This window comes from Rosa rugosa, chromosome 2 (assembly GCF_958449725.1).
Source record: "Rosa rugosa chromosome 2, drRosRugo1.1, whole genome shotgun sequence".
NCBI lineage: Eukaryota > Viridiplantae > Streptophyta > Magnoliopsida > Rosales > Rosaceae > Rosa > Rosa rugosa.
In genome coordinates, this window is record NC_084821.1 from 3424896 (window position 1) to 3442617 (window position 17722).

The following is a 17722-nucleotide window of genomic DNA, read 5'->3' on the forward strand; positions in this document are numbered from 1 at the left end:
CGTAGTCTTAGCCCTAAAGGGGATCCGTTTCGTCCCAGGGATGATGACGAAGACGTGTTAATAGCGAAAGTGCTTACTTATGTACAATAGGTGCATTATTGTACTTAGCACAATACAAGACCGGACACCTCAATTATTATTATGAACTTGTTGGCTAGATATAGCCCCGCACCAACGCAACACCATTTAGATTGGTATAAAGACAATCTTTCGATATTTGAGAGGTACGATTGATATGGGCTTGTTCTATTCCTACAGAGAAAAGAGATGACGGAAGTGTGGGATCGGACCCCACAAGGCAAAATGCCAACTTCCGTGCTCCTCCTCCCCTCCATCGAAATGACAACAAGCATTTCTAAATATTGAAATGAACCAAATCCGATCAGAGGATAATGTAGTGGACTTATTTACTAAGTCGTTACCAAAATCCACCTTCGAGAAACATGTGAAGAGCATCGGATTGAGAAAGTTATCCGAACTCCCATGATTGTAGCAATCAGGGGGAGATATTGACATCAGGGGGAGGCATGATGTCTACATGTTCGATCTCGAAGAGTGAAGGACGTGTTGTGCTCTTTTTGTCCTTCGACCAGGGTTATTTTTGTCCCACAGGGTTTTTGTTACCTGGCAAGGTTTTTAACGAGGCAACAATCAAAGCGTTATCACCAAGTTTGAGCGGCACAAGGGGGAGTGTTGAAGGATATCGACATAATGTGTGCCTCTACAAACTAGGGTTTAGAGTTGTAATAGGAAAGTACCTTAGGTATACTAATTGTATTCCGATTCTGTTACCTTTTGTGTACTCTGTAAACTCCCTATATAAAGGGCTCCTATTATCAATAATAAACACAATTCTATTCTCCTACAACAGTTTTCAAGTTTTACCTAAACTTTGATAATATGAGGATCAACTCAGACAGTCAGACATGAAGACAAATATATAGACAAAGAAGAAGCTTAATGTACGTTGATTTAGAAGAAGTAGACCAGATACAACGTGAATCCCCACAAAGAACAAAGGTGCTACGTACAACTAGCTAACAACAACAACATTACATATAAAACTGTGTTTAAATTAAGTAATGGTGATGAGGAAAAGGGTGATCAAATGGGTTAAACCCGAATCCACTTTTACTAGGATCGAACAACAAAAAGAAGACAAACCTAGCAACAGCTTGTATATATAAAATCTATCTCTATGCTTTGCTTTTAACATGAGGAAGAATATATACTTGAAAATGGCAGGGGCAGAGAATAGTTGTCTTGTACCTAGCTACCAACTAGCTTACCCTAGCTGCACAGTTCACAAAGTGATAGAGCCAATAAGGTATTCTTGTTTTGATTGTGGTGGACATTTCACTAGAAAGAAGAAAACAATGGCTGCCTGCTTCTTTTGCTGGGAGCTAGTACTTGGTTGTATCGTATTGCCTCTTCTCGTGTTAGATATATTCCTTCAGGTCCAGTGAAAGAGACACCTAATTAAGCTAATCGATTCTCTTTAAAGATCATCAACATTCTCTATTGTTAAGTATGAGTGTTGAACAATTATACTCGTTAAGCGATAGATTTTTAGACTCTTGAGACATGATTGAGACAATTCACTGAATAATTTGTCTTTTCAAATAATCGATTACTCTCACCGATTTTACTTAATGAAATTATCGTCGAATGTACTTTATTTATAAAAAACTTATGTGTTTATATACTACAACCTGGGTTGTCTTACACGCCCAATAATTGGTAACAACTAACAAGTCATGGAAAGTCTAGCCTATGAGTTTCTTTAGGTCATTAGACTCATTATAGAAGAATGATTGTTTACATTGAGCATTTGCTTTGTAAAAAAGGAAGAGTAGCATTTGACCATCTATCACGCTTCCTTATTATATCTAATATTATCATAAAATTAGATTGTAGGTATCTACTATCTAGCTAGGTCGAGCTGCAATGCAAGTTTCTTCAATGCTAAGGGTCATTGCTTATTGGCTAAACTACCTGAGTAGCCTTGAGTATCTAATTAATTGAGTTGGTGAATTGAAATGTTTGCTTTCAAGTAATTCCAATGTAATAATTTTTAAATAAAGATTAGTTAAACCATAATCCAGATGAATAACAAAAGATACACACTTTTTTGCATGTGGAGGTTGACAAATCAACACTACTTTTGAGGGGGTGGTTACTGGTTTGGTTGCCTCAGAAAGTTCGTTTTTTGCTTAAGAAAATTATAATTTAAAACAGAGTAGTTATAAAAAAAACCAACCAACTCAATGCTACACATTTTCTTCATCAAGAAGAAAATGTTAAACATTTCCTAACTCCTACATGTAATCTAATGAAAAGGTGATCATAGAGATCTTTGTTATTTCCAAAAGTACCCTGGTTGAAGCCCCATTTGGTCCCCGCTGTAGCACCATGCTTTGCAAGATTTACTTGATTACAGAAAAGCAAGCCAATGAGTGTTTGGAAGGTTTTTGGATATTTCTGTCCCAAGGTCCACTGCGTCCTTTCGGCACTTGGACAGCTCACACTGTTTTTCTCACTGACTAAACTACCCCCTCCTCGTACTATTGCTCGATTTGTTTTAGATAATCTCGCTCAATAGAATAGTGAAGCTAACTTTATTGTTGATGATATCGTAAACAATCTTTTTCTTAATACTCTTTTAGCATCTAAACCTAATAATATACGTGAAGACTCACTTAAATCGTCAAGACAATTGTCAAATGATCTTAAGACTTGACATAGGGATAGAGGGCACTTTGTCAATGACTCATTGCTCAAGCTTCTTTTAGGTCAAAGTACATATTTATGTTACTCTTTTTCTTTTTTGTCTGAATATTTATGTGACTCATATAAGCATCTATACAAAGCATCTTGTGCTTTCTGCAGAGAAAATTAATCAACTTAAACCCAGTTTTTGAGGAACTCTGCAAAAAACACTAGTCTTTTTCAAGACCTGAGTGGCATACATATCATCATGGAAGTATTATATTCATCATTATGTTAACACGAACACAAAGAAAAGGAAACCATGTGCAATCAAATATGCAATTGAACTTCAAAATAAAGTTGAGACTTTGAGAGCATTTCCATCACTACTTGAAATTGAACACCATTAGCAACAGTAGTACTACTACATCCTATAATAGCACCACCACCAAAATTAGCAATCATGTTTCACAGTAGCAGCAGCACCACCACCTCATGTTTGGCTAAAGCTACATGGCTATTCTAGGAAACCAAGGCCATTTTGGTAATCTGATCTCTTCAAGAACCATGCCTGTATTGAGTAAGGAGTACTCTCCCTTCTTTCTCTGCTTCACATGCTCTCCCCATTCTATCAAAATAATCCATTAACAACACACCAAGCCAAAACCAACTCATTGGCTTCAAGCTTTTTGTGTTCCCTCTCTCTCTATATTTCTTCTCTCTCTCTCTCTCTCTCTCTCTCTCTCTCTCTCTCAAATCAAATCCAAGCATTGGATACCCACTTGTTCATCATCCTATTAATTTGTTCTGTTTCTCTGAGTGAAGAAGAATTTCCCACCCACTTCTCCTTTTGTTGTTTCCTTTGTTCCATTCATGGCTACTGACACCAGAATTTTCCCAAACCAAAACAACAACAACATAAAAAACAATGAGATTAACAGAGTGGAAATCCAAGCAGCCATTGCCAAAGCTGTGGAGCTTAGAGCTCTTCATGCTGCTTTGGTCCAAGGAAGCAGCCCTGCAAATCTCAGGTTCCCTTCTTCTGCTTCCCCAGCTAATTCACGCCATGCCTCTAACTTCTCTGCTCAGGACTACCCTGTTTTCACACCTGTGAGTGAATTCTTTTTTTACCCAGTTCCTTGCTTTTTACTCAAAAAGTCTGTAGCTTTTTCTGTGCGCTGTTTGTTGTTGTGAGACAGTGAATTCATTGCTACTCCAATGTGTCTCTTCTCTTTATCATTTGGTTCCAGTTCCCGGTTATGTTTATAGAAAAAGTGAAGTTTCAATATTTACAGGACTAATTCTAGTGTAAATAGACACTTTTAGATCATTGGTTTTTCACTACTATTATCTTTCAATGGTTCAACTACCTTAAGGACTTCTAGGAATGCATTTCTCTTCTAAATAGTTTTTAGGTTGTTTTTGGTTGTATACCTAAAAATATAAGTCATTTTTTGAACACAGGAGAAGTAAACACTACATTTGTAGACATTTTGAAGTGTATGAAGATGACTACAACATCTATTAGACAGTAGTCCCAGGACACATTTTAATTCAATTTTTTTATTTTTCATTTAATGACTAATGCAGAAACTTTAGAAAGTTGGAATCTTGAACTGGATTTAATCAAATGCATAAGCAATGTTACCTATGGTTTTTGAGTTACTGTTGAAGTTCACTAAATTGGGAGCCATTTTGCAGAGTTATGAAGACGAACCATCATCCGGGTATCGTCAAATTCCGATGAAGAACAGAACGTTATCCGAAAGTTGGGACGAGTACGGGCTAGACGGAAATGGGGATGAATCAGTTGTGTCAAATTACAAGGAAAACTCATCTTCAAGAAAAGGGTTTCCTTCTGATTTATCCAACTTTGAATCCCACATTTGCCCAGCTGAGGATAACAAGTCTGTCACTGGCTCATGTACAAACAACATCACCGTGCTTCAAACATCACCAGGTACTGAGTACTTCAGGTCAAGTAGGAGAAACAGTTTGGGGGATTTCAACTCAATCTCATCTTGTAATAGATGCAAGCCTGCAACTATAACCAGTGAACCCGAAAACACATCCAGGAACAGCAGGAATTCTAACATTGTTGTGCCATTAACAGATTCTCATGCATCTACTACTACACAGTCACAACCAAAAAGTAGGGGAGTGATTTCTTGGTTGTTTCCGCGGTTAAAGAAGAAGCACAAGAATATAAGCTCTCCAACCCGGACAGAATCTGAGGAAGTTTCTCAAGCCTACAAGGATTTTGGAATCATGTCAATTGAAGTATTGAAGAAAGAGCTCATAAAAGCAAATGAGAATAGAGACTCTGCGTTAAAGGAGGTTTCTGAGATGAGATCTTCGCTTGGGGAGCTGAAGCAGAAGCTGGAGTACTTGGAAACTTACTGTGAAGAGCTGAAGAAGGCTTTGAGACAAGCAACACATGCTAATAAGAATTTCCAAATGCCAGAAAATATTGGGAATTTCCCAAACAGACCAGGAAAATCAAGTGATGGGAATGCGGAAAACTTAATGCCGGTCAGCGAGGAAGTAATGGTGGAAGGTTTCCTGCAGATAGTATCCGAAGCAAGACTTTCAGTAAGACAATTCTGCAAAATCCTTGTAGCACAAATTGAACTAACAGATAACACCTTAGTGGACAATTTGAACCTGCTTCTCCAACCATTCAAACTGTCATTGAATTCCAAGTATTCGAAAGCTGTGTCATACCATTTGGAAGCCATCATAAACCAGTCACTTTACCAAGACTTTGAGAACTGTGTGTTCCAGAAGCATGGCTCACCAAAGCTTCTAGATCCTCAACAAGCTCGCCAAGCGCAGTTTTCTTCATTCGTGGCACTAAGAAACTTAAGCTGGAATGAAGTTTTGAGAAAGGGAACGAAGTATTACTGTGAGGAATTCAGCAAGTTTTGTGATCAGAAGATGAGTTGCATCATTACAACGCTAAATTGGACTAGGCCATGGCCTGAGCAGGTTCTTCAAGCATTCTTTGTAGCTACGAAATGCATTTGGTTACTTCATTTGCTTGCGTTTTCATTCAATCCGCCGCTGGGGATATTGAGGGTGGAAGAGAATAGGAGCTTTGATCCACATTACATGGAAGACATGTTTATGGATAGGCAGAGATCACATGGTTCAAGCAGGGTTAAGATTATGGTAATGCCAGGGTTTTATGTTCAGGATAGGGTCTTAAGGTGTAAGGTTCTTTGCAGGTATAAGTCTGCAGGTCAAGCAGGTTGACTTTTTTTCGTTTTTCTTTTTCTCTTTTCAATTTCTTTATCAACTAAGAGGGGTTCTAAAGGTTACCTGCTCAACAAGAGAAGCATGTAACTTGGTGTTCATATTAATATTTGTTCAAATGTTTTCTTCCATTGAAAAAAGTAGAAATGTGGATTTGTACCTCTTTAGTCATTGCTTTGTTTTTATTAGTTTAACCAAGTTGGAAAGTTTATCTAGAACATGGGGTTGTGTACACTGTACGCTACTACACCATTGCTTGAGCATCACACAACTGCTCATTAACAGCTATTGAACGAAACTCAGGGACAACTCAAATCAAAGAACAAACAACGAGATTCGACATTGAACTTATTTTTTCAACGATCAAAACTTTCCTGGCATGCATTTGTACTGAAATAAAAATCCGTTCCCAAGCATAAAGCATGATTACAATCTTTTGACATGATTTCATGAGACATAATGTTTCTCTGTTACAAGCTACAGAGGGTGGCTAAGCAACTTTCTTCAAAACATCTGCGCCAATTATAAATATGGCAAGGGATGATCTCAACTATTACACAATACCAATACAAACATACTGACGGTAGAGAAAACGAAAGAACACTCCTAACTAGTTTTCTGCAACTGCATATGTTAATCCCATAGTCAGACACGAGCAGAGGCTGGATGTCTGTATTGCGAGTTGAAACCTTTGCTGCTTTAGGCTTGATCCCTCAATTAATTGCTCTGTGCAGATATCACTCATGCATTTACTTTCACTTTCTTCATCAGCTCAATGAATTCTCTAAAAGCTGCAATAAAAAATTTCAAAACTCAATCATTTTCGTCAAGTAGATTCATGCAGGATGTATAATTTTAAAAAGAGGTATTAGGTCAGTGAGTTGAGAAAACAGTTGCCAAGAAGCAACTGGGGAAATGATACTCATGCTATGAGCTATACCTTCACCTTTCAGATGGAAATGGAATTCCTAGATATATTACAAAGAGCCCATCACTAGGAGTGTTCTGATGCAATTGGTGCAAGCACGCACAATAGAGTGATATTGGTAAAATTGATAGTTGTTTATCAGTATTTATAAGCATAGTTTAAATTACCATAATCTGAATCATGAGGTCCTGGGGATGCTTCCGGGTGGTACTGAATAGACATGATGTTTCGTGCAGGATAAGCAAGGCCAGCACAGCTTCCATCGTTGAGATTGACATGAGTTACTTCTACTCCATCAGGAAGTGATTTGGGGTCAACCGCATAGTTGTGATTCTGCCAGAAAATGAAGAGTAGAAACGTTAACAGATGGCATTACCTAAATTTAGCAGAATAGCTTGAAATGTTACTTCAAGAGTCAGTTCAGTTCTTTAAAATATCTAAGTATCACATTCTACAAAAGAGAGATTGATAGAATTTGCACACCTGAGCGCTTATCTCAACATCTCCAGTACGAAGATTACGGACTGGATGATTTCCTCCATGGTGACCGAACTTCATTTTAAAAGTTGTACCGCCTAATGCCAAGCCAAGCAACTGATGGCCCATGCAAATTCCAAAAACAGGAACCTTTCCAAGAATCTGCTTGACTGTTTCAACAGCATAGGGAACCGCAGATGGGTCTCCGGGGCCATTGCTGAAAAGGACCCCATCTGGTTTCAACTTAAGAGTCTCTGATGCTGGCCATGTTGAAGGTACCACAGTAATTTTGCAGCCATAGGAAGCCAACCGCCTAAGTATGTTGCTCTTGATTCCAAAATCATATGCAACAACCTTCAATTCATAACCATAGAAAAAAAGTCAGTTAAGGCTGCACTGCCAACCTCTGAGCAATTGGTAAGATTTCTTTTGGTTCAACAAAGATGTAAAGGAAAGAGCAATGTGAGAAGGGAGAGAGAGATGAGAAGGAGGAGAGTAAGAATAGTAGGTAGAACAAAAACTGAAAACTTTGTTTTTTACTTCAAAAACCATCTGATTCTTGTATCTTTCATCTCTTCACATCTGTCATCTCTCTTCTCAGTCTTGTATCCTTTTCCTCTCTCTTTTAGTTTAATACCAAAAGAAAAAAGAAACAAAAAAAATACTGAACAAGACTACTTAAAAAATGGAACTTAATGCAGACTTACACGAAAAGCCTCTCCATCTTTTCTGTTGGACATAAATTCCCACTCAGAATTGGTTTTATCAACCCACTCATGAGGGGTCTTGCACGACACGCCACTTATTAAATCAACCCCTGCAAAGTGCAAACCCCAAGTAAGAAAAAATAAACTTTTAACCATCTGCATGATTATAACCAACTTCATGACATCCTTACCAACAATGTCCCATGAACGAGACATTTCCAATAGTTCCTCATCTGTTTTGGTCTCTTCTGTGCTCAAAACACCGATAAGGCTTCCATCTTGCCTTAATCTGCGGGTGATAGCCCGTGTGTCCACATCATCTGTTGCATGATCAGTCAGCATTAAAGGACAACACCAGAAGTTAAAAAGATACAGAATAGCACACCAAATTACATGATTCCGCAAAATATCAGTGCCTTAAAGACTAACGCCATGGTACAACTTACAAATTCCCATGATATTCCTTTTTGCTAAATAATCACCAAGAGTTTCTGCACATCTATAATTTGAAGTACTGCAAACAAACAACAGAAACAGTTCATTGAAAGGATTGAGAACAGCTCAATCATTGAAGCTTCCGATATTAATGTCCCTATAGGAGTATTAAAAAAGGATGCATACCTGATACTTAAACTTCTGATCACTAGACCACCAAGAAAGCACTGCCTTGATTCTTCATCATCTGATAGGAAAATATCTACATCAGATTTCAACATATATAAGATGGTATAATTCTCTATTATTAAGAAAGGAAACTATACTTACCAAAATTTACACCAGTATTTCCAATTTGGGGGTTTGTCATCAGGACAAATTGGCCAGCATAACTCGGGTCTGTAATAATTTCTTGATACCTGCATAAAAATCTATCAGCAACCTGAACTGATAATGCCTAACTAAAGCTAAGGTGACTACTTCCAGCAATGCAAGCAGTAAATCTCCTTCATCCTTACAAAAGTGGGCTTCACTTCACTCTCATATGCAAAAAGAGATGGGAGTTGTATCAAATCTCTTAAGGGAAGGCAAGCTCTTGCAGTTCTTGTGGGGGATAAGTGATGCATTACCGGAGATAGAAGCCTCCACACCCAAACATGATAGTTGATATATTAATAAAAATGAGGAAACACACAAATTTTATAAGCCAGCTCACCCAGTCAAGGATGTATTGAATACAACTTCACCAACTTGGGTTCCAGAAGCACCAAATGACTTTGCCCTCCATATTGAACCATCCTCAAGCACAAGTCTAGCATCTGAAGTCTTCCAAGGTCTTTCGGACAAGTCTGAAGCACAAGGAGTAAAATAAATAAATAAAACACAAAGACGAAAAATTCAAGGGACTACCATGCAATAGTTCAATGTTCTGCTCTGGCTGCAGAGGTTTGAAGTGGGATTTGGGGTTACAAAGGGACTCAAACCCAATAACTTAAGTATGACGTTTGGTAAACTTGAGAAAGATTTGAAAAGGAAATGTGGAATCCAAAATCATAAAGGGAATACACCACCAATTACCGGCCCTTGAAAATAAATCATAAAGGGAAGAGCCAAAGTACTCTAATTTACAGAACTCAGAAATCCCAACACTGTAAAAGTATCAAACTTTTCAACACAGAATGAGACTAAAGCATAAAGAGCCAAAACCCAAAAGGGTTGAGATATCAATCTAAACTATACACCATCCCTATTGGTTTCTGTTCATCTAAAACAAGAACACTGAGCCCAAAAACAAGTAACTTATTGCATGGCAGCCAATCGATTTTCTCTTCACTCTAGTCACTAATAAATCAACCTCACAGTAAATTGGAAACCATTATGACATAAAAGATTGAATCTTTAAAAGTCGTAGAGCACAGCAGAGAGAGGAAGAATTAAAGCAGGGTAGGAAAAGTGGGTATACCTGAGACGGCATTGGCGGTGGCGGAGGAGCATCGGAGAGTGAAAACCCTAAGCTTTGAAGGGTTTTGAGGCTTGGGAACAAAGAAAGGCGACGACTTTACGAGGGCTAAGTTGATAGCTGCTGTGGCCATTCTCTCTTTCTCTCTGAGCTGCGGTAGTGGCGCGTCTCTGTTTGCCCTGTCTCTTTTTGTGTTTCTAATTAGGCATAAAAACAGGGGCTTGCTATTGGAGAATGAAAAAGTATAAAGTCTTGTCTATGTGGAACGGTCTTAACAAACCCAAACCCAATAACCGAGAGGGACTTATTAGTAGCATTTGAAAATGAAAAAAGAAAAATTACGGCCCACTGATCACAGCCCAGTGACCCAGCCAACTCTGCCCTTGCACCACCACCGCGGCACAACAAAACCTCCCAGGCCAGAAACTGGTTCCACCAACAGAACCTCCCCATCGTTCTCATTGCCCTTGAGTTAGTAGAGGTGATTAATCTAGTTCTCTCTTACATACATGCTAAATATGTTTACAACGTTGATTGGCAGGTCCCTCACAGCTTTGGTTTCTACAATAGCAACTCTTGAGGAACTTTAATACTAGACACAGTAATCTTATACGTGAATTCACTAATTACTTAACTATATATAGTTTACATTGCTGCAAATCTAATATCTTGAATTTTACATAAAATGCTATATAGCAAACCTATTAGAAGTTGTACACCTTATTAATATTGGTGCATACCTTTTATGTATAAGTCACGTTCTCATTGTCAGTTGATACAGTAGTTTTTTTTTTTTTTTTTATTGATTCATATAGAGTAGTTTTTGTTCTTGTTAAGGGAAAGCTGTTTTTTCCTTGTTATCGAAATAAGTGATCCAAGGAGTGATTGAAGACTTTTTCTTTGCTTCATCTCCTATATAATTGTAGGTTTGTAAACGTTTTCTCACTATGAAGTTAACCAGAAAGTCTTCCACAAGTCATTTACCTTTGTTTTCAACAAAACCAAACCAATGCTTCTAGTTATAGAGAATAGGATTAGTGCATGGAAACTGAAAACTGAAAACTGAAAACTGTGTTACGGTGCGTTACAAAGTCCTTGTCATGAGGATTATAACTATTGGACCGAGTAAAAGCCTCCCTCAAATTAAACCTGCTATGCTTTACCTAACATTTTTTTTAGTCCTAAACATGCTAATATATTATTAGACGGCAGCAAGTGGATATATAGTAGTATTAATTAAAGAAAAGAATCCCAGATGCTACTCGTCCAGAGCCTGCAAAAGTCTTATCAGATTTATTTCCAAGCTGCTCAGACTCCAAAACTCTCTGTTTCGTTGATTACTAGTTATAGAGCCCGCGCGATGCTGCGGGAATATTGTTTGATTCGATGCTAATGAATTTAGAAATATTGTTATATTACATTGTTAAATTATATATTATATCGTAACTACTAAATTTAGAAACATTGTTATATTACATTGTTACATTATATATTATATCCTCACAACAGTAGGTGTTTATGTACAAAGTCTGATTCGTCATTTGCAACAAATGATAAGTCCTCCGAAATTTCAGCTGAGCTGTTGTAATTGGAAAACATAAGTAATAATGTCAATCAATAAGAAAGAGTGAATATTTGGTTCTGTAAATTGAAATCATTGAAATGGTTTTGTATGGAGTAAGCATAAACATTAATCAATGAGGCATTGGAATGTAGAGATGAGGGTTACCTACAAACAACCAGCTGCATATGACGTGATCAGAGCTCTGCAAAATACTGATGTGAAGTGAAACGTAGAGTACAATGAGTATACTATGTTATACAATAGGAATGTAACTTATTTCAACAATAACTAAAAATAGGAATCAAATTCTCGAATTATCAGAAAAACAAAACGGACCTTACTAACTTTTGTGTAGAAGTCTGTGGGGAGAATGAATCAAAGGGGGTTTGATTAAAATCCAAGTGACATCCATTGGCCATAAATGCTTTCACCTGTATATTAACATCAATCCTCTGAGATTATTGCTAATATGCCAAAAATTTAACTCAAAGTAAATAAATTGTCCTCACCTTCAATGTCTTTGTCACTACCAAGGTCTTTTTAGGATAAAAAAATCCCATCATTTGAGCCCTTGTGCATAAAGAAGGCAGTGCCTCATCATTGGCTCTAAACATCCCATGCATGAACCATCGTGAGTTATCACATCCCTGTCATAAAATTTTATGTGCAGTTAGGTTATATTTGTTATCGGTCAAGGTCACTGACATATTATCAGGTTTTAATCAGTTTCATGAAACTGGAAAACTAACCTGCACATTAGACACAACCATTTGAGCTCCATGCATCCATTCAATATGTGGTTGGTAATTTGAGGAGGCAACTTTAAGTTTCTTTGGGGTAAATCCTTAGAATGTTCCTCTGTGTGAACCTAGAGATTATAACACAACACCAAGTATCAGAATCATTACATCATGACAATTGCTAGAGAAGACATATAACAAAAGGCTTACTCAAAATAAGATGTCTTACTTTTTCACCGACCTATAGAGCCTGTTTGAAACCATTCTATGTTCTTCTAGCGTAACTTTTTTTATGTTGCACATACTTGGCCACTTGGGTGCTACAAAGTTCGTGCTAGATAGGTTTGATGAGCTGCAGCTTTGTTCTCAGTTTCTCTACCGCTGTCACTCTGTACCCATTAAAAGAAGTAATGTAAAGAAGCACACGCTTATAAACAAAATTGGGAAGAACATAAACTGTATTGCTCAGCTCACCCTTTTCCAGTTTTTCAGATAGAGGAATCCTTGTCATTACCTTTGCCAACTTTTGGTGGGTCCGATGTTTTAAAGCTTCAGGTGATGGACATTCTATCATCGGGTAAGGGCTATTGCCCCACTTAAGTCAGCTGTTATTTTAGCTGCTTCGATGAGTCTTCTACCAATGACTTTTGAGCAATCTATAGTGGAGAAATGGCATTGAACTTATACAGAACAAAAGATCATTTTTGTATAGGAAACAAAAATGAAAGACCAAAGCATGTTGAATTTGTCTGAGAATTTGTTTCTTAGTGATTTTCACGTAAGAGATATAGCTCTTCTGTTAGTCTTGCCAATATTTGGCTTTTAATATGATCAGTGTACTGCCAATCCAAGGGTTATCCTCGAAATAAAAATTACAGCCAAGCATTTATCATATTTGTTTGATATTCTAAGAGGCAAACAACTAAAGTACTTGGATTCAATATATATATTGTCCAGTTTGCGCAGTAAAATGGAAACCCAACTACTGTAGTACAAAGCATTTATCAATGCTTATATTCAAATTAAATTATCTTTGATATTCTAAGAAGGAAACAAAGAAAGTAAATATACAAATATGATGTGTGTACACAATATTCTAAGCAGTACATGAGAAATGTCAAAGTATCAATTAGGACATATGCTACAGAATGGACGTACCTAACATCTCTTCAATTGCATTTGCAAGGGTTGTGATCTGAAACTTAATCTGAAGAACACCTATAACTTAATTTGATGTTCTAAACCCTGCACTTCAGAAATTCCACAAAACAAAAAGTAAGAGAAAAGATATGCTTATTTGTACAAACAAAGCAGAAAGAACTAACGAATTGGGGTAAAAACAGCTATAAAAGCATTTCAGTTCAACAGATGACTTGACTGAAGACTGTGTGTGGTCACGTTTGTGGCCTCTCAATGCACTGAACAAAGGACCAATTACTTGATCATTTTTGAAAGAAAGCAATGTACTTAGATTAGAGAAGACAAAGAGTATAAGATTGAAGTCTCACTTTTGAATTAGGAGATGAAACTGAGTGCCCAACGTTTTGCAAAAACTGCAAATTATGGAAAGCTAATTTTAGATCAATTGATTTTTAGACAAATGAAAAGTAGTTTTGAAATAAAAAGTAATCTCTACCAGGGATTGACTTCTCAGTAACAGTGAGATTATAAGCAACCGATACAAACCCAAATCAATACATACCTCTTTTCTTGCTGAAAACTATTCCCCAAATCTGGCAAATAAGCTAATAAAACGAAACTTAATGATACTTCGTGTGAGAGCGAGAGCCTGCAACTTGGTGACCTTCCTTCAAGTTTTGAGCTGCAAAGAAAACCCAAAAAGGCAATTAGCTCTAAAGAAACTGTACATATTTCCATTGAAACAATTTGTTTCCTGTTTTCCAAATACCATTCAAGCTTTAATTCAATTAAAAGAAGAGATTTATAATGTAACAGAATAGATAAAGCCGAATAATATGGAAGTGAAATTTTACCAAGCTTTTGTTCAGACTGATTGTGATGGATAAGCTTGAAATTGCCTAACAACAGGCATTGATATCGATGGAGACTACTGGAATTGAGAAAGTGATGGAGATATCGCTTATATACCCAGGGATTCAGGGCAAAAATGTAATCATAGACTTAATCCCTTTTGAACACTGTTTGTTTGTGATGTAGAATCCTCTGCAGTGTTCATTTTGTTTGGACTCTTGCTGATGATATTCTGGTTTAGCTTCACTGCTTCAGTTATCTGTTTCATATCATTTTCATCAATTTTCAATGGTATAGGCTGAAGGCAATTGAGACTCCATTGTTTTGCACTCAAATTATACACATTGAAACGAATTGCAAGTATAGCTGGGAGCATGTATTGGGTTTCTTCTCTTTTAGTCATGTTGACTTTTGTCTTGACTTTTATCAATTGTTTATTTTATTTATAATCAATTGTGTCACATGGAATTTGTGCACATTCATATATTAAATACGTATGTTAAAGTGTCATGAAAAAAATATTGTATGTTAGAGATGTAAAATATGTACACTTTCAGTATTTGTATTGATTCGTTTTATTTGTTAATTCAAATCATAAGATGCTTTACAATTTCAAAAAATGTGAAGTATTTATAACTCAGAATATAATTGAATTTTTGTAAATCAAAAATTGAAATATATCAAATTTTAGCTTGGTATCATAATTTTGTTTTTTTTTTTTCTATTTATAAATTTAGCAATACATCTTTATAAACTATATTTTTAGTATATTTATTTGGTATATTGTTGTTGTTGTTTATCAAAATTTTCAATCCATTTCTTGATGTAACTCTCGAAAGTGCAACATATAATTGTCCATGAGTAAAAACAGGTTCCGGTAAATATATGCCAACTTGATTTAGTGATTGACCTTGACTTTTATTAATAGTCATAGCGTAACATGGTCTTATCGGAAATTGTCGCCTTTTAAAAATAAACGGCCATTTGTTTTCAGATGCAGTAAGAACAATTCTAGGTATAAAAACTTTTTGACCTATGTTGTCTCCTGTTAATATTTTTGCTTCTATTAATCGATCAAATAATTTTGTTACTATTAATCTTGTACCATTACATAAGCCAGAAGCTTGATTTAAATTTCTTAATAACATGATAGGCATTCCTATTTTCAAAATTAATTCATGTGGTGGTAATCCATTAAATTCAAGTTTATTCAAAAATTCTATCGGATATAAAATCTTCATATTTTCATTATTTCCAGAATTCAATACAATATTGTCTGCACTTAAATAAGTTGTTTTGTTACCTGGTAATAAGTTTATAGCGTAATCATTTATATCTCGAACTGTTGCATTTCGTGGTGTAACAATTGCACGTTCTTTTAAATAGTTAAAGTCATTGTAATTGATGGTAAAATCTGAATAAGTTGCAAGAAAAATTGCTTCTATTGGATTTGTATAAGTATAAATAAGTAAATCGCTTGGAATTTCAACCCAAGATGCATCTCTATCATTCTCATCATTAATTGAACATATACGACCTTCTCCAATTTGTAATAACCAATTTGCAAAAGTTGAAATATTTATTTTTTCTTCATCAGTTAAATTTTTTTTTGATAGTCTCATGTTCTCTGTTAGGTTGAATATTTTAAATGATGACCATAGGTATGAACTATTTAATGAAGCTTCAATTATCTGTTCTTTGGTTCCTCCTGTAATAACAGGTAGAATCTGTCGAAAATCTCCGCCCAATAATATAGGTTTACCACCAAATGGTTTGTTATTTGGATCTGATAGAATATCACGTAAAGATTTATCTAGTGCTTCAAAACAGTGTTTATTACACATTGGAGCTTCATCCCAAATAATTAATTCTGCTTTATCAATTAATTTTGCAAGATGAGTACCTTTTTTTATTGGACATATTGATAAGCTATTGACTGTCAGAGGTATTTTAAATCGAGAATGAGCAGTTCTACCATTTGGAAGTAATAGTGAAGCAATTCCAGATGAAGCAACAGCTAAAACAATTTTTCCTTCAGATCTTAATTTGCTTATTATTGTATGCCATAAAAATGTTTTACCAGTTCCTCCATAACCGTGAACAAAAAAAGTATTAAATGTTTTTTCTTCAATTGCTTTAATAACTTCATCATAGACAATTCTTTGACATGGATTTAATTGAGCTACCAAATTTATATGTTGATATTTTAGCTGAAGACAATCATAATCTAATTCTTCTCTTAATAATTTGTTATTCAATTGTAATAATTTATCTGTATCAGGCATTGGTAATTTATGGTCTTTTAATGAACTTGATAATTTATTAAATAATTGTTCTAATTCAAATAATAGTTCATTTTTTAATTCTGATTCTGACAAAATGAGATTTGGATTTCCTAGTTGAACTCTGGCTTTATGCAAAATATCATCACACATATTGAACCAATGTGAATCTAATAGCATTTGAGGATTTGCAACTTCACAATATAAAATTATTGTAACAAAAAGTTGACGGATTTCAGAAGCTGTTGCAGTATGTAAAGAATCTGTTAATGCTTCAATCCATTCTTTATCATCGCCTAATAAACCTAAAACTCGGCAAGCTTCCTGATAAGAAGTATATGTGATACCATTTATTGTTTTTATTGAATCATAATTGTGACAACCTTTTTGAATATTTAATAACATTCTCATAAAATATAATTCACCTTTTGCTGGATGTACATATGCTATTCGACCAATTGTTTGACATTGTTTTCTTGGTTTCCAAAATTTTTTATTATCGTCCCAAACAAATTTGGTGGGAAATTGTGTATAAGTTAATTCAGATGCATTTGAATAAGTTGAATTTGCTTTAAACCATCCAGTGAGCATAGTATCTTCTGTACTTTTTTGTTTTATTATTGATTGTAGAGATTGATATTCATTAAAAACGATATTTTGTTGTAAAGGCAGATGAATTTGTAAATGTTGGACAGCTGGATGTCGAGAATGAATTGAATATTCAAATAATCTCCAGACAGATTCGTGGGCAGTTAAATAACGACAATTAAGATAAGTTGTAATTTCATCATTTAGATTTTCATAAAATAAAACTCGGGCTCTATCTGGACCTTTATTTATGTATTTAAATAGATATTTAATTAACATAGATTGAGAGCATAATTCAACGTTAATATGAGCATTATATCTTAATAATAAATTTGAATTATAGGGCACAACAAAATTATTTCCAATTTGTATATTATTTTTTACAACAAATTTTGTATGGTCATTACGACGTCTGTATATTGGAGGTGCATTTGTTTCAAATGTAGTATCTGTATTATATGGTTTTGGAAAAAATTTAGAACATTTTCCGTCTCTCATGCAAGGAGATTTTGGATTTATTTGTCCGCAAGGTCCATGAATCATAAATTGGCTAACTATTTTAAAAAGTTCTGGATCAATATTTTTA

The 17722-nt window shown here is 35.5% G+C and overlaps 3 protein-coding genes across 14 annotated transcripts; 1 reads left to right on the forward strand and 2 right to left on the reverse strand.

Annotated features, from left to right (window-relative positions):
* The first annotated feature begins 3017 nt into the window (after positions 1–3017).
* On the forward strand, positions 3018–6125 carry LOC133733939 (IRK-interacting protein). Of its 3 annotated transcripts, none has more exons than XM_062161595.1 (3): positions 3018–3819; positions 4411–4669; positions 4823–6125. In XM_062161595.1, the coding sequence occupies exons 1-3, from the start codon at positions 3583–3585 to the stop codon at positions 5962–5964; spliced, it is 1638 nt and encodes a 545-aa protein (XP_062017579.1). In that variant the 5' UTR covers positions 3018–3582; the 3' UTR covers positions 5965–6125. The 3 variants fall into 3 exon arrangements, with proteins under 3 accessions (XP_062017579.1, XP_062017578.1, XP_062017580.1); XM_062161596.1 differs by having other exon boundaries at positions 3598–3740; XM_062161594.1 differs by having other exon boundaries at positions 3020–3819; positions 4411–6125.
* Positions 6126–6312: 187 nt separating this feature from the next.
* LOC133731704 (carbamoyl-phosphate synthase small chain, chloroplastic-like) lies at positions 6313–10166 on the reverse strand. Its single transcript, XM_062159100.1, has 10 exons — positions 9974–10166; positions 9227–9359; positions 8842–8930; positions 8698–8758; positions 8523–8590; positions 8268–8396; positions 8077–8186; positions 7376–7723; positions 7060–7225; positions 6313–6755 (listed from the first exon to the last, which is right to left on the reverse strand). Exons 1-10 carry the CDS (start codon positions 10101–10103, stop codon positions 6706–6708), a joined length of 1284 nt encoding a protein of 427 aa, XP_062015084.1. The 5' UTR covers positions 10104–10166; the 3' UTR covers positions 6313–6705.
* Positions 10167–11310: 1144 nt separating this feature from the next.
* On the reverse strand, positions 11311–14593 carry LOC133732436 (phosphoinositide phospholipase C 6-like). 10 transcript variants are annotated; one of them, XR_009857133.1, is made up of 9 exons: positions 14184–14202; positions 13977–14096; positions 13783–13827; positions 12504–13519; positions 12284–12402; positions 12044–12181; positions 11871–11965; positions 11700–11746; positions 11311–11549 (listed from the first exon to the last, which is right to left on the reverse strand). XR_009857133.1 is itself a non-coding variant. In XM_062159984.1 (8 exons), the coding sequence occupies exons 4-8, from the start codon at positions 12317–12319 to the stop codon at positions 11443–11445; spliced, it is 414 nt and encodes a 137-aa protein (XP_062015968.1). In that variant the 5' UTR covers positions 12320–12402; positions 12504–13519; positions 13783–13827; positions 13977–14260; the 3' UTR covers positions 11313–11442. The 10 variants fall into 10 exon arrangements, 4 of the variants coding, with proteins under 4 accessions (XP_062015968.1, XP_062015967.1, XP_062015965.1 ...); XR_009857131.1 differs by lacking the exon at positions 14184–14202 and adding an exon at positions 14269–14593 and having other exon boundaries at positions 11312–11549; XR_009857135.1 differs by having other exon boundaries at positions 11312–11549; positions 12504–12930; positions 13433–13524; positions 13977–14261.
* Between the last annotated feature and the right edge of the window lie 3129 nt (positions 14594–17722).

Coding starts and splice junctions, on each gene's coding strand:
- LOC133733939 (XM_062161594.1), top strand. CDS start 3,583: ATGGCTACTGACACCAGAATTTTCCCAAACCAAAACAACAACAACATA. Junction 3,820..4,410: donor ACTACCCTGTTTTCACACCT/GTGAGTGAATTC, acceptor GCCATTTTGCAG/AGTTATGAAGACGAACCATC.
- LOC133732436 (XM_062159983.1), bottom strand. CDS start 12,319: ATGCATGGAGCTCAAATGGTTGTGTCTAATGTGCAG. Junction 11,966..12,043: donor TAGTGACAAAGACATTGAAG/GTGAGGACAATT, acceptor GTTAATATACAG/GTGAAAGCATTTATGGCCAA. Junction 11,747..11,870: donor TCTACACAAAAGTTAGTAAG/GTCCGTTTTGTT, acceptor ACTTCACATCAG/TATTTTGCAGAGCTCTGATC.
- LOC133731704 (XM_062159100.1), bottom strand. CDS start 10,103: ATGGCCACAGCAGCTATCAACTTAGCCCTCGTAAAGTCGTCGCCTTTC. Junction 8,187..8,267: donor TCGTTCATGGGACATTGTTG/GTAAGGATGTCA, acceptor TGCACTTTGCAG/GGGTTGATTTAATAAGTGGC. Junction 6,756..7,059: donor ACCTCATGATTCAGATTATG/GTAATTTAAACT, acceptor TTTTTATTGCAG/CTTTTAGAGAATTCATTGAG.